This window comes from Macrobrachium nipponense, chromosome 24, assembly GCF_015104395.2.
Source record: "Macrobrachium nipponense isolate FS-2020 chromosome 24, ASM1510439v2, whole genome shotgun sequence".
In the NCBI taxonomy this organism is placed as follows: domain Eukaryota; kingdom Metazoa; phylum Arthropoda; class Malacostraca; order Decapoda; family Palaemonidae; genus Macrobrachium; species Macrobrachium nipponense.
This window is the reverse complement of record NC_061091.1, coordinates 56,501,174-56,523,564: the sequence shown is the minus strand read 5'-3', so window position 1 is coordinate 56,523,564 and position 22,391 is coordinate 56,501,174. Positions and strand designations below refer to the sequence as shown.

General features: G+C 39.5%; 1 protein-coding gene across 4 annotated transcripts in view; it reads right to left on the bottom strand.

Annotated features, from left to right (window-relative positions):
- Positions 1-22,391, bottom strand: part of LOC135205651 (probable C-mannosyltransferase DPY19L3) — a 248,398-nt gene that overhangs the window by 106,989 nt on the left and 119,018 nt on the right. For 3 of the 4 annotated variants that reach the window (XM_064236474.1, XM_064236473.1, XM_064236476.1), the window contains one exon: positions 17,313-17,447. The exons of the other annotated variant lie outside the window; for it this stretch is intronic. In XM_064236474.1, coding sequence (XP_064092544.1) covers positions 17,313-17,447 — 135 coding nt within the window. The remainder of the gene's footprint in view (positions 1-17,312; positions 17,448-22,391) is intronic. 4 annotated transcript variants of the gene reach the window in all.

The following is a 22,391-nucleotide window of genomic DNA, read 5'->3' as shown; positions in this document are numbered from 1 at the left end:
TCCTTTAGCCTGTAAGTGTTATTCTTTAAGATACTCATGTGTCTTCCCACTTACAGGCCACCAACTGTGAGCATCCGGGATGCGCCGCCACACTTCAGGACCCATGTGGACACGAAGTTTGCCGGTCCCATGCTCATGCGCGACTCTGCCACGGGGACATCCAGGTCTGGTACCATGAGGACGTGTACCATATGTTACGATCTGGTGAGCCAGCTTTTAGAAGGGGGGGTGAGTATTCCATCTCCGGTAGCTGCTCCGCTTCTGTTTTAGTGCTTAAGTTTTCATCATCCACTTAACTTAAGGCATCTAAGTTTAAGTTATATTTTTAAGTTTTAGTTTTAAGTGATTCTTAAATCTAATCTACGCCCTCTCTTCCAGGCGCCTCTGCAAAGTGAAGGAAACCGCACTGGCAACCCTGCGGGTCTGGGTCGGCGGTTTTGGGAAGAACGCCGCCAAGGGTATGCCCTACATCTTGGAGAAGCGGTTGGCGCTGTTAATCTTCCCCGGAGGCAAGGCGACAGGATACGTCGACCCAGTAGAGGCGGCCCCTACTATCGCCTTCATCCAACAACAGCTGGCTGCCTCATTAACTGATCAAGACCAGGATATCTCCACGGACGTCGCGACTTTAGATATTAATGTGGAACCTATGGTAGGTGTAGACGACCTGTGGTCGAGGTAAGTAGGGTGGGACCCCACCCAAGGGTCACCCTTGGGTGTAACGTTTTCTTTCTACTCCTGCAACCTCTCCATCCTTCCAGGATTTACAGGTGATGAATTATATACTCCTCCTGACGCTTCGGTTAAACCTAAGGTCAAGGGTCAAGCAGTGAAATCCTTGACTAAGACGTCGTCGTCGTCTAAGAAGCCGACTTCGGCGTCATCCTCCTCACGTAAGTCTCCGGCTGCGAATCCCGGAGCAGACAGGTCTAAAGCTTCTAGATCCGGATCTAAGTCCTCGAGGAGTAAATCCTACAGATGGAGATCCCGCACCCCGTGGAGAGTCACCAGTCCGCTTACCCTTGGTTCCGATTCAGAGCCACCCATCCACCTCCGCAGCAGCTCCGGCCTTGGACTCCAATGCTGGCCTGTTGCAACAGGTGGGCGACCTGGTTGGGTCCCTAAAGAGTAGCATGGAGCAAATGATCTCTCGTCTGTCGGATAGGATTACTTCCCAAGACTCCATTATAGCCGGACTGAGAGAAGCCCCTCTAGCCTCTCCTTCTTTCCAAATCCACGAGGGTGGAACTCAGCTTCCTCCGTATGACTCGCTACCTCCGTTCTCGATGAACAATCCATGGAGAGTAGCGTCATACGCCCCCTTCCAAGACGGTCTCATTTCCATACCGGAATTCGGAAACTCGAAGGATAGAGGACCCCTTCGAGTTCTTCCCGGAAGACCTCCATCCTCCTCCGTTCATAGGCTACGCAAGGCTTACAGCTTCAGCCTGGTTCGGGATGATAGGGTACCAAAGGAGACAGTCCTCTATTCACGAGACCAGGCTCAGAGAGAATGGCTCAGATGTTTAGAGGACATGGATTGTTCTAATACCAGGATACAACCTTTCAAGAGTCCCTTTACCATTTTCACAATGGATGAGAGTACCCCGCTCCCGTTCCTGACAAAGATCGCGAGGTCTACCATCCCAGCGGCCCAGAAGGGGGAACCCATGCCTCAATTGAAGGAAGCAGATCCCACATCTCCGTTGCTCCCTTCAGCCGGAGAATTGTGGGAGGACTTGCCAAACACCTTCTCAGCTGGCAAACTCAAACCGGACTGTGCTATGGAGCAGTTTGGTGAAAAGCTACCCAGGCTCCCAGATAGCCTTATTCAGGCTGAATTTGACGCGAAATCGCGACTAGCCAGATCAATTAACTCTATGGCTATGTCCGAGGTAGCAACCATAGCTTATGGCTCAGAGCCGCTTTTTAAGCTCATGACCAAAGCCCTGACTCAAACGGTACAGTCGGATATGTTTGAGTTTGCCACTGCTAGAATGAATTGTAGGAAGCAATGTCCTACAAGAGGCAACCATTCGACATGAGCCGAATAGGTTACTCTCGTCTAACATCTGGGAGCAGATCTCTTCCAGAAGCTATGGTGAAGGAAGTCCAGTCAGAGGCTACGAGGCTGAACCAGAGCCTTAAGGACCGTTGGGGCCTTACAGCTAAGAGGAGACAAGACCTAACTCCTAAAGGTAAGGGGACAGAAGAAAACTAGGCGTTTCCACCCTTACCAGAAAAAGCAGCCACGCTTTCCTCAGCAAGTGTTCCAGCGGTGCCCTTAGTGCAAACAGCCCAACCTTCCACCTCTAAGGCTCAATCACAGCCAATTTATGTGATATCCCCTCAGCCTCAGCCCTCCACCTCTTACCGCCATCTCTCCAGCTTACAATCAAGCCTTCGAGAGTCAAGCTTCACAGAAGTATGACCGCTCGGGTAAGGGAGGCCAGAGGTAAGCGTTCCTTTCGTGGGAGAGGATCGGGAGGCCCCTTTAACAGGGGAAGCACTTCAGAGGAGGCCGAGGCGGTTACCAGAACCAATGAAGAACTTCAGGTAGGAGGAGGCTGTTTCACTTTCGCCACCGGTGGAACTTCAGCGAATGGCTCAGAGCATAGTGTCAAAAGGCCTGGGTTGGAGCTGGTTGACGAACCCACCTCCATCCCAGACCTTTCCGTCAACTTCCTTCCAAAGAATTGACAGAGTACGCAGAGGACCTCCTTCAGAAAGGAGCTATAGCGAGAGTCAAGAGATTAAAATTTCAAGGTCGCTTGTTCAGCGTGCCAAAGAAAGGCTCACAAAAAGAAGGGTAATCTTAGACTTGTCCCGCTTAAAACTTAGCCATCCGCTGCGACAAGTTCAAGATGCTCACGATCTCACAGGTGCGGACCTTACTTCCCCGTGGGGCCGTCACCACCTCTATCGATCTTACAGACGCCTACTATCATATCCCTATTGCAAGACACTTCCTCGTCCGTATCTGGGTTTCAAGATAGGAGACCAGGCATTCTCCTTCAAGGTAGTTCCCTTCGGACTCAACGTGGCACCCAGGGTGTTCACGAAACTAGCGGAATGCAGTAGTGCAACAACTCAGATCACAAGGGATTATGGTAGTAGCGTATCTCGACGATTGGTTGATCTGGGCTTCAACAGTCGAGGAATGCAACAGAGCCACACTGAAAGTGATTCAGTTCCTGGAGTATCTAGGCTTCAAGATAAACAGGACCAAGTCAAGACTCACTCCAGAGTCAGTCTTTCAGTGGCTGGGCATTCAATGGAATCTATCCTCCCATACTCTGTCGATTCCATCAACCAAAAGGAAAGAAATAGCGAAGTCAGTCAAACAATTTCTAAGTCACAAACTGGCGTCAAGGAGAGCTCAGGAGAGGATCCTGGGTTCTCTCCAGTTTGCATCAGTGACGAACGTCTTAATGAAAGCCAAACTGAAGGACCTAACCAGAATCTGGCGCTCACGAGCAAATGTCAGGTCCAGGGACAAACTATCCTCAGTCCCTCTGATTCTAAAGAATCGTCTTCGGCCGTGGGCGAAAGTCAAGAATTTGTCAGTGTCAGTACCTCTTCAGTTCCCTCCACCAGGGATTACCATCCACACAGACGCTGTCCTTAAGCGGCTGGGGGGGTATTCCCCAGGTCCAAAAGGTTCAAGGAACTTGGTCACCTCAGTTCAGTCAGTTCCATATAAACGTACTGGAGGCAATGGCAGTGTTCTTGACTCTAAAAAGATTGCGCCCACCAAGTACTCCCACATAAAGCTAGTTCTGGACAGCGCAGTGGTAGTACATTGTAATAAACACAGAGGAGGCTCCAAGTCACGTCATCTAAATCATGTGATGGTAGCCATCTTCTCCCTGGCAGACAAGTTCAGTTGGCATCTCTCCTCCACTCACATAGCGGGAGTGAGAAACGTCATAGCAGACGGTTATCCCGATCAGTACCCCCTAGAGTCGGAATGGTCACTGGACAACAGTTCGTTCCAATGGATCCTTCAAAGAGTCCCAGGGCTACAGGTGGATCTCTTCGCATCTCAAGCAAATCACAAACTCCCCTGTTATGTAGCCCCCAACCTGGACCCTCTGGCCTACGCCACGGACGCCCTGGCTCTAGACTGGAACAACTGGAAGAAGATTTATGTCTTTCCCCCAGTGAATCTTCTTATGAAAGTTTTAAACAAACTCAGGACGTTCAAGGGTCAAGTGGCTCTAGTAGCCCCAGACTGGCCGAAGAGCAATTGGTATCCCCTAATTCTGGAGCTGGGCCTTCGTCCTCTTCGGTTACCCAATCCCAGGCTCTCCCAGTCAGTACAAACGAAGACTGTGTTCGCTTCCTCAGGGATTCTCAAAACCCTAACTTTATGGATTTCATGAAGTTTGCGGCAAAAAGAGATGCGAATATTGACCCTCAGAATATTCTCTTCTTGGAATCCGATAAAAGGGATTCAACTTTGAGACAGTATGATGCTGCTGTCAAAAAGTTAGCAATCTTCCTGAGAGAATCTGATATCAGAATCATGACAGTTAATTCAGCTATATCCTTCTTCAGATCCTTATTTGAAAAAGGTTTAGCAGCTAGCACGATTACGACAAACAAGTCAGCCTTGAAAAAGATATTTCAATTTGGGTTCAACATAGACTTGACGGATTCCTACTTCTCGTCTATTCCTAAGGCATGTGCTAGACTTAGACCTTCTGTAAGGCCTACGTCAGTTTCATGGTTCTTAAACGATGTTCTAAAGCTGGCTTCACAAACCGATAATGACACATGCTCATTTGTATAATGCTCTTGAGGAAAACCCTGTTTTTATTAAGCTTAGCTCAGGAGCAAGAATTTCAGAACTGTCGGCTTTATCCAGAGATCCGGATCATATTCAATTCCTTCCCACAGGGGAAGTACTACTTTCTCCGGAACGTAGCTTTTTAGCAAAGAATGAAGATCCTTTGATGAGGTGGGAACCTTGGAAGGTACTACCCCTTCCACAAGATGTATCTCTTTGCCCAGTTACAACCTTACGAGCCTTTCTGTCCAGGACCTCCTCTCATCCTCATCGGGTCCCCTCTTTAAGAGGGAAAGGTGGTACTTTATCCATTAAAGGCATCAGGCAGCAAATCCTGTACTTTATTAAGCAAGCCAATCCTGACTCTTTCCCGAAAGCACATGATGTTAGGGCAGTAGCCACCTCAAATTAATTATTTCCAACACATGAACTTCGATGAGTTGAAAAAGTATACCGGATGGAAATCGCCGACAGTGTTCAAACGCCATTACCTTAAGTCCTTGGAAGCTCTGAAATTTTCAGCAGTAGCAGCGGGAAACATAGTTTCCCCCTGATTCTAGTTAATTTGTAGTAGAAGATTCAGTCCTCCTTTCTACCTGCTTCACCCAACAGTTCGTACTATTCCTACCGTGTTCATTTACATTCACCTGGTGTCTTAGCTGCTTTATGATGATGTAGTGGGTGCCCCTTAGTTTTTGCCAGGGACACTCACAGATGATTATGGATTTTGATCTCATGATGTTACCCCTTATTTTTATGGCTAGGGGATACATCTCTTTTATAATGGTCACGGGTTTTGTATATTAAGTCATATGCATTCCTTATATATTATCATTGTTGTTTAATTTGTTCATTTGATACTTTAATTGCTATTATTTTTATTTTGATACATGCCTTTACACAGATACTATTTTGTTACATGTAAGCCAATTTACCTCTGTACATATGTAAATTACCTTATGATAAGAAAACATGTTTAGAATTAAGGGTAATTTAAGCATATTTCTATTTGTATCACTGTGTATTTGTATCTTTTTAGCAATTATATTCTTTTTTATATTTACATTATTTTTTATTTGAGACCTATTCTGATTTATTTTATTACTTTTGTTTACAATCTTGTGCTATTTCTCTGGTACGATTTCGCGCAGCGACACGAGCTGAGCCCAGAAAAGGGATTTTGACGTAAGGAAAAATCTATTTCTGGGCGATTGGCTCGTGTCGCCAGCGAAATCCCAAGATTGTTCTGCTAACTTCAGGTATGGTGGCCACCAGAGGCGCAGCAGTCGGCAGCATGGGATGGAGTAGTAGTAGTACGAGCTGCTCACTCTGTGGGTCGGCTCTCCTCATGGAGGGTTTTTGTTGTGGGAGATTTCTATTGGTTTTTGGCTCGTGGTAGTGGTCTCACTCGCCTAGTGTTCATACCGACACCCTCTTGGAGGGTGAGCGAGTCAGTTGTACTGACCTTTTTCTTTATTTTATTTATTCTCTGGTATGTGTTAGTACATTTACCCTAGAAATAATAGATTAAAGGATATTTCGCTGGCGACACGAGCCAATCGCCCAGAAATAGATTTTTCCTTACGTCAAAATCCCTTTTGCGCTCATACTTATTCTCTGCATCCTAAGCTACACGATTACGTTCGCGATGAATAGATCATCCCAGCACGAGTCCTTCGCCAGCAAAGTAGAGTTGAATATCCTTCGGGTCGTAATTGTCGGAAGTATGTCCCATTTGTAGTCGATTTCCACAGCCACCGGAGCATTCCGCATTAAAACGAGATTAACGACGAGATACGGTGTCGGTCGAAGAAGTCCATGAAATTCCTTTCACATTGTAGGCGGTTGTTACTTGACTGTAGTCGTCCGCTGCGACGAACGATTTTTTTGAAGTTGCGATGTGAAACTCTCGTACTGCAGGATACTGTAACCAGGTTCCATTAATCAGCCTGCCAGTGAAATTATACTTGTCACAAGGGCAAAGTAAATTCAGACGACATCCAAATACAGGGGAGGGGAGAGAGCCATTTAGACCAGACTTAACCCACATGAATTCGCTGATATTTCGGAATTCAAAAGAGTCCGCTGTACAAACTTTTTTATCCATGGCATTAACAATGAGTGAACCTATCCAGGTCTATGATGACTTGTAAAAATATCCATAATTATAAAAAATAAATAGATATCATTACGAATCTCAAAGAAAATTCGATATTACTGGTAGTAAGTTACTAGACAAAGAAGTGGAAAACGGAGCTAATTGTAAGATTGCCAGGCAACATAAGAGTCAAAGAGAAGATTAATCATGATTCTATGTGCCCTAACAAAAGTTTCATATTCAATTTTCTCGTGCGCATCTTCTGAGGTTAACTATTAAAACATTATTAATAGGTAGGAGATGCAACGAAAAACCCACTATGTAACTAATTTCTATATAAACTTTGGGTTTTTCAAGAAAATGTGAATAGTTTTCCCCAATGAATGTTTACTTGGATTGTAATAAGCTAATGTTGCAAGTAAATAATCCATATCCATATCGTGATACTTCTAAATGTCTATGAGGTTCAGAAAAAATTAATTCATTTTGATGTTATAGAAATTCTATTTCCTTATTTTGTTTATTAATTTAAAATGATTGCAAGTCCTTAACTAATTGCATTACACACGGATAAGAATATGTTATGTGGCCTGTCATGTGACCTATGAACCACATGTGAAGTTCATGAACTAAGCATTCCTTTCTCCAGTCAATCTGCTTTGCCAGCGCGAGATGAAGCCTGTGCAAGCAGATATTTGAGGTTAAAGGAATCAATGCTGATACGGCAATGATGACGTCGTCACTTGGCAGGAGATTGCTCTCAGCCAGCTAAGAGTTACGTTACTTGCTGTAAGAGATACGACTTTAGTATTTTCAAATGATATTTTAGTGTTTTAATTCTCCACCCGCATGAGAAGAATGTCTGAAAAAAAAAAAAAAAAAAAAAAAAAAAAAACAACAGTACCAAAATTGAACAATATATTAGTTTCATGTTGGCATTATGTTAAATAAATATTCCTTATTCAAACTATATGAAAAAGGAAGGTTTCCATACAAATTCTATATATATTATTAGCCCTGTATAAGATTCATATAGGATTATTTCATAGATAACATTTTCACTTCTAGACTTCCAGACTTTAAAATCTCTTTTATTTTATTTTATTTATTTTATTTATTATTAGTTTATTTATTTATTTATTTATTTAATTTTTTTTTTTCATTGACTACGAATATAAATCACCGGGACAGACAATATGTCAGTAGATTTTGGATATGTGTTTGAACTTTTAGCTTATTTGTCATTACTAAAGCGTTAAGTTAGAGTTCAAATCTTTACGCATATATATTTTTGGATATTTAATTATCTATGGTTACGTTTTGCTTATTGATTTTATCGTGATTCCTTTTTTATTATAATTTGTAACCCTTCCGACTTCTTACGGAGTGTATTATATTGACTCCACTTGTATCCATATTTATTTTATTTTTTTATATTTATTTATTTATATATATATATATTTGATAAATTAATGGTTGGCTTGAATATGTGGAAAAGTGTTCTAGCGGCGTACCGTATAAGGCTACTTGCGGCATCAATTCTATAGATACAAGATATAAATGATAAAGGTATTTAAAACCGCGAGAACCGCTATAATCCGGTCGGATCCAATATCACGAGTTGTACTCGTAAGACATTGACACTTCCATTTAATTATCCGTTATTCTACCAAACCGATTGACTTCTGGGTGATAAAATATATTATTGGTTTTTTCTTAATGGAAAGGAATTCACACAACGTGTTAAGGAGATTATTATTGATTTACACCACCCGAGTCACAGATTATTATGTGTTGAATTCCATGTTTACTGATTTAGCACTCATAAATATTCGTAACGCACTCAATTGCGGTGTTTGTTTGTTTTTAGTGCTATTAATTCTATATAACGTGTCAAGGAACTATTAACACTAAGAAGTGTTTATTCCCTCTGTCAGACTCGTAATTCTGTTAATAATACTACGTATATTCTTTCAAGGATTGATTTGGCACAGGATAGGCTCCTAAACTGACAGGTGTCTTAGTGTATCCCTTGCTTTCATGACACATGTTACAATTAGTTATGTGCTTTTTATATCTGTAAGCATTGTAGGCCAGTAAAATAGTGATTTGGCTTTCTGTGACATACTATGGAACCCTGGATGACGGAATGCCAAACCAGTTTATGACGATTGGCAACAAGTTATGACGATTGGTATGAGAGAGATTATTATTACTACCTGGTCGTTAGTCATCTGCTGTGTTCTTCGGGTTTTCCTCGTCACGGACCTACATATAATTACTACGTTTGATTACATTATTTCTGATACACATACCTTAAGTATACTTTTGCTTTAGGGTTTCTGCTCGAAGTGTGTATTGTTTTTGCTTAGCCGCTGACCCTGTTTCCGTTTCGAAGTGTTTATTGTTTGGGTTATGTCTGTTGACGCTTGCTTTGTTCAGTTCGTAACAGTTCTGCGCTCCGACCCAGATATTCAATGCTCGCGATCTCTTGGGTTAAGGAATTTTCTTGTTTAGATACGGTTTTAACAATAGGTACGGATATTTCTATATCTTTTAGTCTAATTAATGGTTCTTTGCAGTATGGTGCGGGATTGCGGGATAATGCGTCAGCTATGATAATTGCTTTCCCAGGTAGATATCTTATCTTGGCTCCAAAGACCTGAATGATCATTTGTCACCGAGTTCCTTTTGGACTGTGATTAAAGCCTTTGAAAAACTCGGTAAAGGACTCATGTTCAGTAAGGAACTTTTTATCAGGATAGCCATAGGATTATGAACTTAAAATGGTACTAGTGTTAAAGATACCTAGCCCTTCCTTGCCTATTACTGCATATTTACTTTCAGAGGGCTTAGTTTACATGAATAAAAGCTATAGGGAAAGAACTGTTTATCATATTGCTGAGTAGTATCCCTCTTACCCGACCCTTGGTCTGAGGCGTCTGTTGCAATAAAAAAAAATTCCTTATTTAAATCAGGGATTTTAAGTTAGGTAAGCTGCATTTTCCGCTTTTAGATATCGAACACGCCTGTTGATGCTTTTCAGACCATAATAAATCTACGCTCTTCTTCGTAAGATCTGTTAAAGGAGCTGTCATGATTGAAGAGTTACATATTTGCATACGATTGTAATACCCACTACAGCGCAAAAGTGCTGTATCCCCCTTTTACGTTAATAAGTACCGGAAAGTTATGAATAGCCGACACCTTACCGCCATGGACTACTTTTAAGACCTTGACCAGACACATAAAACCTAGATAAACATGTTCGGTTTTTTAAAAACTCACATTTAGATATTTTACTCTGAGATTATTTGTCTTTGTCTCTGTAGCACTAGCTCTACTTTATGTGAATGTACTTCTAAGGTATTAGAAAAGATTACAAGATCATCCATATAGGCATGTAGGTTATCCCCTAAAAGTCTCCAAACACTATATTGTAATTGGGGCGCAACGTAAGCCGGAGGCATACGTAAAAAATTGATAATGTCCCCTGAGTGTGCTGAAAACGGAGTATGAGGTACAATCACTTAGGTAATGGTATCTGGTAAAAGCATTAAGTAAGTCCAAGTTGGTGAAAAAAAAAAAATTTTAACAAATTGTAATTGCCTAACCAACAGAGATAAGATGTCGTCGGTACATCGCACTGGAAACTATCGGAAGTCGTTTCCTTGTTTAAGCGACAGTAATCTGCGCAGATACGCCAAGTCCGATCTTTTATGGCATGACGTCTGAGGGAAAAATTATATGGGCTATTTGATTTCCTAATGACTCCTATTACTAACATTTTTCAACTTCGTCATTTATTTCTATTTTGAAATTTCATTGGGGTTCTACACGAAGGTACGTATATAGCTTTATGTTTGTCCTTAAGACCGTATTTGTGTTAAATTACATCCGTTTGTTTTTTCCAGAGATCACTCGCCAGTGGAGAAACTTCCTGGTATTCAGGTAAAAGATAAAAAAAAATTTCTGCTGAATCACCTCTGCTTGAATGACTTTACGGATATTACTTTAGATAGATTATCAGAGAGATTCATCCACGATGGTTGGGCGTGATTAAAAATTAGCAACAATAAAAAATGCGATATTTATAACTTCCGTATCCACGATATGTATACTTTTAGGGCTTTGTTCGCGGAAATCGTTATATTTCAGAGTGTCGGGAAGGATTAAAATTTCATTTCCCAGCAAAGTCCTTTTTACACGCACTAAGGCATTCGAGGGTGCATGCTTCTCGAGATTTTGCGTGCAAAGTACGACTGCGGTTGTGAGAGAATTCTGTTGGGTCATTTGAACAATGTTACGATTTATGAGACAAATGTATAGTTCCTTTATATAAGTTATTATTTGATTAACTGTCTCATTTTTGTTCAAACGGATTTTAATATGTTTGAAGGTTTATAGGATTTTCCTTTGATAAACACGCCTTATTTTGCAGGATGTAAGATAATATTTTGTATACCACTAGATGGATCTTACAATTACACTAGATACAGATCAATGTTTTTTTATAACTATAGAGGTATCTGTAAGCGCTCGCTTAATCCGGACTTCTCATTAGGGAAGTTCGAACAACAGACGGTGAGTCCGTAAATACTGGTAATTAATTGTACTAAAGGAATAAATAAGATATTCTAATTTTTACGGCGCGTACAGTCGGGCTTAATCCACCAGTATTTATTATAACTTAATGTATTAAAATTACTAGAACCTGCTCTGATTACTTGATACTGTCGTGTGATGCATAGGAAAAATCCTTTTTAGTTCAAAAAGATATCGGTATGTATGAACCAACATCGCTTTTCCCCACTCTGCTAGAGTCGCTTATTGTGTGGAATTTGCTTCGCTTTGAAACTCGGCAGATTTTAACTAACCTTGACCGCTTGACTAGGTGACACAGTCACCGAGTTTGCTTGTTTGATTCTGAACGGGCTACTGTTTCTATTTCTTTTTGTAATAATAGGATCCTTCTCTTTATTACCATCGGCAACGTATTGTGTTGTTTTTAGCATTATGTTGCTGGTTTCGTATAAAGCAATGAATGATGAACTATTAGGAACTGAGCGATTACTAATAAGACAAGTTATCTCTACTGTATTCAATATTAACTGTTTGTACTTCATTCTTTGCTAAAATTTGAAATAGTGAGGGATCCTGGTCAGCGCATTTAGCCTGATGAAAGTTTTTTACAGACATGTTATTCCTTGCAATCCAGCCATATTTTTAAAGTTAAGTTGAGTCATTGAGGTTCGATATTTTATATAACTCAAAAAACTCAAGGCTAAAACTGCGATCGGGACTTTGCAAAGGAGCATTATTGTCATGACCCGAAATAGTGTTACCTCTAATTTATATAGATTTGTACGGTGTTCCACTTGTTTTTGTGTGTTTTCTAATACTACGGTGCTTAACGACCCTATCCATGCATCTGTATAAATACAGACGTCCACTGCGTAAACGCATATTCACTGTTTAATATGATTTGTTACGTAAGGGATTAATAATCACCCAAAATGATAAAATTACCATAGTATATGATTATTGGTTACGTGAAGGGATTTAAAATCACCCAGAATGATAAAATTACCAGAGTATATGATTATGATATTTCAGTAGAACTTCTGGAAACAGACACTCAAAGATAAAAACTCGCAGTAGCGAAATCTCAATGATGTAGATAATTTCTGTAAAAAAGTAAGATTAAGAATGTCTCGTAACTTCAGCCACAGGAATAACGAAATTCGACCTGTAAAGGAAACACTCAAAGTTACTCCAAATGAATAAAAAATTGTACTTAGCTTGCTTTTGTGGGAAGTCACGGTGTTCCGATAACGACACACGGCCTCGGTCCTCCTTCTCTATTTAGCGGACGACCTGGTTTGGCTTCAGTTTCCCCCGTGCGCGTTGTTTCGATGATTCGAGCCCTTGAAAATCCGATGCTGCAGAACGCGTTCGGTTTTGTTTCTTGCAGTGCCGGAAACGCTCACTAACGATGTTTTCTTGAATGATTCTAATGAGAGACGAAGCTTCCGTTGTCGTAAGAAAAAGACACGTCGGTTTTGTTTCTTGAAGTTATTCACTAACGATGATACTAAGTTGCTTGACGAATCTTGTTGTTTTCTGAAGTCGCTCACTAATGATGATACTAGGTTGCTTGAAGAATCTGCTGCTTTCGTCGTCGTTGACTTCATGATTTATTATTCTGTTTTTTCTTCGTAGGACGTTGTAGAGTTCTTCTGGTCCGCTGGCCACCAAATATTAGGGCTTGTGCCTTGTATGATAAGGCGCCCTATGACGTAATGTTAGACTAGCGATAATCTATACGCTAAGTCAGTTGGTATTGCACTTCCATCTTCAATGGAGTGTCTGGGGTTTTGTAGATCACTTACGAAGTCGGTATTATCTTTACGACGATGTGTTAAACTCATGGTTCGGTGAGGTTCTTGTAGAAAACACAAGGTATAAAAATAGTATATTCTTCTGAAGTTTTACATGATAAAGATCAGGTATGATCGTACAAGTCTTCTATGACGATAGCTTGATCGCTTCTGCCAATGATGATGGCTAATCCTATTCCTCTACATGATAAAGCTTAGGTAAAGAGGTACAGGTCTTCTAATGACGATAGCTAACTCTGTTCTGCCCGTCTACCATCTCTGTTACAAGTTATGAAGGAACAGACAGTAGTTCGAACATATGAACATACTATCAGATGACATAGTTTCATACGAACACACAATCGAATGAGACACGCTACAGATCACGTAGGCCGTTTGAATAATAGGTCGGGGTAGTTGTCTCAAGCAGGGAGCTTGGACTAATGTTTATAAACAATTGAATGACTACAGGTGACGGCATGTTATCTTAGCTTACATACTTATTGTATACGTCATCTTTAGCGTCTCTAGTCTGATCACATTCCTGCAAGCAATCTGGTTGACCTCTTTAGTTTTAGACTTTTATATATATGGACTAACATTCCATATTTTTATTATGTAAACACTTACATTAACACACCTAGTTTGGTGTCATCTGCAAATTTTGTTATCCTGCTAGTTAAGCCTACATCAATGTCATTAATGTAAATAAAAAATAAGACAGGGCCAAGGACAGAACCCTGGGGAACTCCACTTGTTACATCTGCCCATTCTGATTCTTCACTGTTTATTACGATTATCTGTTTTCTATAAGTTAGCCAGTCTTCAACCCAGTCTGGTGTTTCTCCTACAATTCCTAAGGCTCTAACTTTTGTCATCAGTTTCTTGTGTGGGACTTTGTCAAAGACCTTTTGGAAATCTAAGTAGAACTTCCCCAGTGTCATACGAGCAGTATCTCCTAGCCGAAAGACGTGAAAGCGGAATACTGAAGCACACCTTGCTCTGTCACCTCTTCTCAGCAAAGCCAATTCTTGACCTCACACATGGCCTTTCTAGATGAAGACGAAAAACTACTGTGGGCAATCCTGTAGTTGGATGGTAGGTCACTCATCAAGAACTACAAAGCAGAAGAAGAGGGTGCTGCTGGGGAGAAGTAGTCCGGGAAACTTTGTAATAAATAATGAAGCAAAGAAGCGTGAGCAGACGGTGTGGACTCTTGAATGCCATCCTCTTCATCATGGGTCTGAAACTGAGGAACACTGAGGTGGGTGCTCAATGGGCACCGATGAAGCAACAAGAGCAGGTGCAGAAGCCCTAGCTACTCCTACCAAAGCAGAGCAAGCTGGTGCCAGTTGACTCCTGATAGTTGCATTGTGCTCTGGCGCCAAACTGAGTTTTGGTGTTACTGGCGTTCGCCTACTATCGGACATTCCACTTCCACTGGGCGCTCTACCTCTACAGGGCTCTTGAATGCTCTGACAACGAAGGGTGCTCATGTGAAGAAGCATGCTTAGAAGATGAATCACCATAATGTGCCACTGAAGAAAGGCCACTCGTAACAGAATGGTGCTCCACAATACAATTACGGGAAATCCAAGCACTACAAGAGGGCTACTACGGCACACCCTAGACCTCTTACAAGGAATGGGAGATTGTTCTCTCAAAGTCAGGCGTCTCTTGAGAGGACGGAACTCGTCTGAGAGGACAGGACTCATCTGAGAAGCACCACTGGTGTTCCTCAGAGGTACTAGATTCTCCTGAACTAGACGAAAAACATGACACTTCCAAGGCGCCTTTCCAGTGGTGGCCTTTTGTCAACACCTGAGACTACACAGGTGTGACTGAGAGGGCAACTACCCATGGGCAGACCCCACTGACCTCCCTTGGGCCTCCAGTATGCCTCTTCCCGGGGCTGGGGGAGTATGGCAGCGACCTTTGCCTAGGAGAGTCATTGGGATGAATAGCCACCTCCTCCACAATCACATCACTCACTTACATCACATGCATTAAATTTGTCCATAAGGACACGCATAGATGCTCCAATCTTGGCTACTGTGGACACAAGGACTTCGAACTTACAGTAAAATTTTGACCCAAGGCTGGCGAAGTGGTCAGGATCAGAAGCATGGGAGTTAGGTGAAAGAGGATGTGATAACGGAGGAGGATTGGAGATAGAAGAAAGGAGGAGGATTGGAGATGGAAGTCAAAATAACAGAAGAAACAGCTGGTAAATCATTATTAGCAGATTTAGGTGTAAAATCCTAGCTAGCTACTGATTTAAGCTCAGCTCTAATAGTCACTTTTCTCTTCCTATCTTTTTCAAGTTTTGACTTTCAAAAGTCTGATACTATAGGCATGACTGCAATACCAAAAAACTAGAAGGGCTATAATCTGACAAATTATTAACAAAAACTGAAGGCTAACTACACCAAGCATACTTCATCAAAGGGAAGATCCAACCAATTCCAAAAACAAGCTGCTTGTTGTTAACACCTTACCAGCAGAAAACCAATTGAGCTCACGGATGAGTTGTTCCTCTTTTACCCCGAAGTGGGTGGGGTCTGTCACTGACATAAACAAAAGGCTATCACTATTGTGGATTTCAAAATTTAAGCTGCCATCGAGTAGAAATCCTTAGCAAAGTAATTACTGGGTAAGTTACTTATATAAAAAAAATGCAACTTTTTTGTTGAGTCTAAAAGACAAATTTTAAAGACAGTAGATACAACTCTTCTATGAATGCCAGGTCTGACTTATTTAAATTTTGAGATAGGTAAGGCTTCGGAAAATACAAAAAAGAAAGCACTCCTACAACTCACCTAAAACTTAATTTTACATAAAAAAAAATGCAAATGATGCTAGCCACTATTATGATAAGGCAGCACAAAATTCCCCTGTTCATTGCTAGGATATTCACAATAAGAGCTTGTGCACTTTTTTTAATTGGACAAATGCTAGACATAACTTACAGAGACAGATACGAATGTTCTGCTAGTGGAAGATTGTTATTAAAAAATCTACAGTGCTCCTGCTTGTTTACCATTACAGTTCCTTATTTCTTATTTGTCACCGACTTTTAAGTGTATATGAGTCATAACCAATTAAATTCTTTTTGTCCCTCCATACAATGTTAGGATAAATGGGAATCAGAAAACAAAATATCCATTTTTGGACATCCATCCTGTACAGGTCAGGTACCTTTTTGTCTTCAGAAAACCTATGAATTTTCTTATTATAAAGAAAGCATTAACTTGTCAGGTTTTAATACCCATCTTTTTATGTGCATACTAAATATGTGGCCTATGTTTTTTAGATAAAGGGGTAATTTCATTTCTCAATGTTTTAAGATAGTAGGTCATTTAATTGGTTTACTGACAAGGCACATCATACAGCACAGAAATCTTTCCATTCCTTTAGTTAAAAATTGAATTTATACAAATCTGATGCTACCTTGCCACATTACAAAAGTAACAATGGGCTGGTGTCTACTTAAATAAACATGCTGTTTACAACTACCCACGTACAATAGGGAAAAGTCTGAGCAATTACTACAGTAATGCTGGCAATGAAAGCTTTGGCAAGCTTTTATAACACTGTGAACAGGGCTGAAGGTGTTAACAGGCTTTCAGGGTTCTTTTTTAACTTGTGCAAACACCACTTGCAAAAGGGGTTCAGATAGCTAACCTTATGTATCTATAGTTACTTCACTGACTAAATTTTAACCTTTGCCATAAACTAAACTGCATAATGTGCAGACAACTGAGAATGCTCCATGCAACAATCAGGTAACTTATACTTTCCATCTGAATGCAATACATTCCAAATAATCAACTGTAATTAGAAGGCTGCATTACTGTCCTCTCTACAGCAATAAGAACTAATAACTTTTCCAGAACAATTATAACTATGAATCAATAGCCCAATATAATTGTAAATTACATAACTCCCATTAATATACAACATTATTAATTCACTTGAAACTACTGTCACTAGAATACTAAATAACCATGCATAAGATGACCGATCTTCACAAAGGCCTTACCTTCTTTTCACATATAAAGCGAAGTCTCCCTAAGCCCATGATAATCAAAAGTTGACATAGTAAGACAAATGGTCCAAACTGCCAGCTGAGCAGAAATGTTACTGTTAAAGAAAATATCCCAAACATTTTCACTACCTGAAAAAGAGACAAGAAATGGAAAACCAATTTCATCTCTTATAAATTCATTTTATACCAATCTTACAACTAAAAGACTTAAGACTTTCACTTTACTGGTTCCATTTGATTGAGTACTTTAAGATTATACCGTAGTAATAAAACTGTAATAATAATGATGATGATATGAATGTGCAACACACTAATGGAATCAATGTAAATAAACTGTATATACGTATATCAAAATGACTATACAGTGGATCCTTGCTTAGTCACGATCAGTATATTGATAGTTTTTCTGTTGAACTTATCTCCAAAAAATATATTATGGAAAATTAACTAGTTCACAAATTTTTTCAGAGAGCAATATTCACTAATTACTGTATTTTCATGACTAAATACTTTTTATGATGAAAAAAAATTATTTACTAATTTTCAAATATTAATATTATAATGTAAACAGCAACATATAAATAAAATTCTAAATTAAAATTGCACAAAATCACAAAGCCGCTTTCTCTCTTTCTCATACAGTATACATAACTTTTAATGAAAAAAAAACAGCAAAATTTCAATAAAACCTTATTTCACTTACAGAATAAACTATAATACTGATCTATTATTATTGTAATGTATATAAAAAAAAAAACAGATTGTCACCAACATTGGTAATTGTTACTCTAGGTATGTGTTGCCATATTTTTATTCTTTCTTTGATTTACTAAACTGCAATTCATTACAAGCTTAGTAGCTGACTCAATGATTATCACACATATTACAATAGTATACAAGAGAATATTTTATCACTACTGATGTTTCATCTCTAATCACCATACAAATAGTACGTATTTAAATTACGAATTCCATATGTAAACAACACAAAGCTGTTATTCTTCTTCTCCCAAACCAGTCTAACTATCATCCCAAACTGTTCTCTCTCTCTCTCTCTCTCTCTCTCTCTCTCTCTCTCTCTCTCTCTCTCTCTCTCTCTCTCTCTCTCTCTCTCTCTCTCTCTATGAAATATGAATTACTGTAATTACAGTATCATAAACATTTATGTATAAAATGAAAAATAATTCCATTAATAAATTTGTTTCTTTTAGCAACGCAACTAAATTGTTTTCCTAAATACGTAATTCTTTTGGTAGTAAGTGAAGCAAGCCAAAGCAGCTGGGGAGTTCAAGGGGGGCACTGTAAACCCCCCTGGGAAATTTTTTTTTGAATATGAGCAATTGTAGGATCATTTTAAAGGCACTTGTAAATGCAAATGTCAGAAATTTTATTTCTTGAAACTAGGTGTCCATTGAATATTTGAAGATCCCCTTAATCAAGTTAAATACTATAATGATAAATGGTAAAAATGAGGATAACAGTAATGTACTCTGATGGCGATATGATGTGGAGGGAGTTAAATGAATCAATATTGCTGGAAGGGACTCCATTATGTGAAGGGAGGTAGATCAGACTGAAGGGAGTTAGAACAGAGTGAATGGAGGTAGAACAAAGTTTGAGGTGGAAGAACAGTGAAAAGAAGTTAAAAGTGAAGGGAAGGTAGAAGAGTGAGGGGAAGGTAGAACACAGTGAAAGAAGTTAAAAGTGAAGGGAAGGTAGAAGAGTGAGGGGAAGGTAGAACACAGTGAAAGGGAGGTAGGACAGAGTGAAGGGATGTAGAACAGAGTGAATGGAGGTAGAATAGTGAAGAGAGGTAGAACATAGTGAAAGGATTCAAAGGGAGGAAGAACAGTGATGGGAGGAAGAACAGAGTGAAGGGAGGTAGAACAGAGTAAATGGAGGTAGAAGTTAGAACAGAGTGAAATTAGGTAGAATAGAGTAAAGGGAAGGTAGAACAGAGTGGAGAGGTAGAAAAGAGTGAAGCTGTGAAGGGAGGTTGTAAAAAGTGAAGGGAAGGTAGAATAGAGTGAAGGGGAGGGTATAACAGAGTAAAGTGAAGTTAGGGACTTAATTTAATGTTGCTGGAAGCGAGAAAAGGGCGAGGAAGGACCACATACCACTCCGAGATTATAAACAAAACAAAAGGATTGGTATCCTTGATGTTAGTACACTTGTTAGTAGGTAAGGCCTATACTTCACACTTTTCACGTTGCTCACTTGCTCCTACAGTCCTACAATTTTCGACGTGCCTTCTTGGCAGCAAACTCCTCTATTATATCACTCATATCACTTTAATCCAGCACTTCTGATTCCATTGACATTAATACTAAACTACTAAGGCTGTCTTGGCTCATTGTGCTTCATAAATAGTTCTTCACTAGCTTCAGCTTTGAGAAGGATCTTTCTGTCATTAGCAGCGATGGTTAAATTTTGCATTTTGGGGGGCCCCCCCCCCACACTATGGGGACCAGGAGGCAATTTAAAACAGCAAAGTTTATGTTTATCTTAGTTTTACCAGACCACTGAGCTGATTAACAGCTCTCCTAGGGCTGGCCCGAAGGATTAGATATTTCAACATGGCTAGGAACAAATTGGTCGCCTAGCAACGGGACCTACAGCTTGCTTATTGTGGGATCCGAACCACACTATATCAAGAATGAATTTCTATCACCAGAAATGAATTCCTCTGATTCCACTTTGGCCGAGCCGGGATTCAAACTTCGGACCACTGGATTAGCAACCGAGCGCGAAAACCACTCGTCCAGCAAGGAACTTATCAAACAGCAAACCCCCCCCCCCCCTCCCCCGGATTACCAAGGACCCACTGTAACAAAATGCTCATCACATTTAACAATATTCTAAATGCACCATGTTATATCTAAATGTTAGCAGATATCATTAAAATAATACATGTTTATAATGTATTTATTTTAAAACAAAGTAACTGAACTGAAGGTTAACCACTATCACATACTGTACAATACAATGTAAAATTATGTTAAGTTACAAAAATTAAGTCACAAAAGAAAAAGAATATGAATGCCATTTTATTAAAGCAAAACTATAAAGAATAAGAAATGCAAGGACAAGAGCAATACAACAAAAACCAACCATTCTGTAAACTGAAATTTATGAGAGCATATAAAGGGTTACAAAGCCAGCAAGAAGCACAAATACAGTAAAGAGGTGTAGCTGTCAAAACTGTCATGAATATACACAGACCTGGATTTGGACTTGATTAGGGTTCAAGACTTTATGAGCACTCAATTTTACATATACAGGCAGCTTGACGATAACCAAAAATCGACGATCACCCAAATTCAGTCTAAGGGTGCCACAATCCTCCTGATGGTGCCCTAGACTGCTTAATGATGCCTTAGACTGTGCCACAGCCAGATATTTTACTCTAATATGTAATTACTATTTAATAAAAAAGTAAAAATGTGGAATTTAATTTGCCTAATCCTTTACTATAATCTGCACAGTATTTCTACAAATTTTTAATGCCAGATTCGATGAACTTACAGGTAAACCTTGGCCTAGGGAGAGAGAGAGAAAAAAAGTCACCTTTTTCAAAATGCTAATGGTGCAATATTTCATCTCCATTGATATTGTCTTCCTCTTCTTAGTGGCACTTCCTAATCTCTTTTCGTCCATCTCTTGATTTATCCCATCTTCTAGTTAAGGGGGCCGGCCGGCTAATGCCCTTTTTTAAGGACAGGACTTTGATATTCATACCACTTAATAAGGTGACTTGGGACATCTCCAAACCGCATATGATTTTCGCCTCTGACCTTCATTTTTGTGACGCCAGGGCGATTTATCCCGAAAATAACCATTTTTCAAATTCTATCTCCTCCCTTGATATTTAATATTAAGACCTGGGGTTACTACCATATATAGACCTGATGTAGACCTCCAATCGAATGAAGAGTTTTTTTCTAAAAGTCATTTTTTTTGCTAGATATGAATTTTTCAATATGGAAAAAAAATAAACCCTATAAATCAGGAGAAAAAAATTTTATAAAAAAAATACGAAACAAAAATTGGAAAAAAGGGCTCTATTTGATTGTTCTATAATGTCTTTCTGAGTTATATACCAAATTCCAATGTTATAGCTTTAAAACTAAGTGAGAAGATAGATTTTGAAGGTCAATAAGTATAGTTTTGAGATACGGGCGTTCAAAGTTTTCCTTCGTATTTCTATAAAGACAATGTTAATAAATAATGATTATTATGAATGTATATTTCTTTTTTGTGTATTAATAAAGCAAAACTATTTTATTTATCATAATTTAATCATAAATGATGATCCCTTTGCTCATATATTGCAGCCTGGGGCACTGCTTGAGGCAAGATGGGCTTTCCTTCCTACGCAATTCTCTCTCTCCCCTTCAGTAACTCGGCTTATTACACCGAATTTTCTTCTTCTGTGTGTTAGCGAGATGTTTTCCTTGTATTTTCCTTTTTGGCATGATGAAATTCTTGCCCGGAACAAAGATAAACAAACGTAAAATGGAAGAGAATGTCAAGAGGTGAAACTCGAAGGCATACTCTTTTTTTACAAAGACAATTTAATAAATCATGATTATTATGAATTTCATATTCCATTTTGGGTATTGAAAAACCCAAACTTTGTTATTTATCATAAATGAAGATCTCTTTGCTCAAAGATCGTAGCCTTGGGCATAGTGTGACGTGTGCTGTCAAGCAAGACGGGGGCGTTACTAAGCAACCCTCCCTTCTCTCTTCACTAACTACGCATATATTATGATATTCTGTAATAATACTTGAGCGATTTTTCTTCGTCTGTATGTTAGCGAGATGTTTTCCTTGTCTTTTCCTCATTGGCATGATGAAATTCTTGCCGAAACATACATAAACATACATTATAGTATTATAAATACTGTAAAGTGAAAAAAAAGCCTAGCTTTAATCCTTTGGGTGTCTAGAGTATGTAAAGATATAATTACTATAGTGTTCAAGTTACAATAATTCGTCTTACGATAATCCGATTTTAAGAGAGACCAAACTATACAATAGCCTAACTTTATCCCATCTTCTAGTTACATA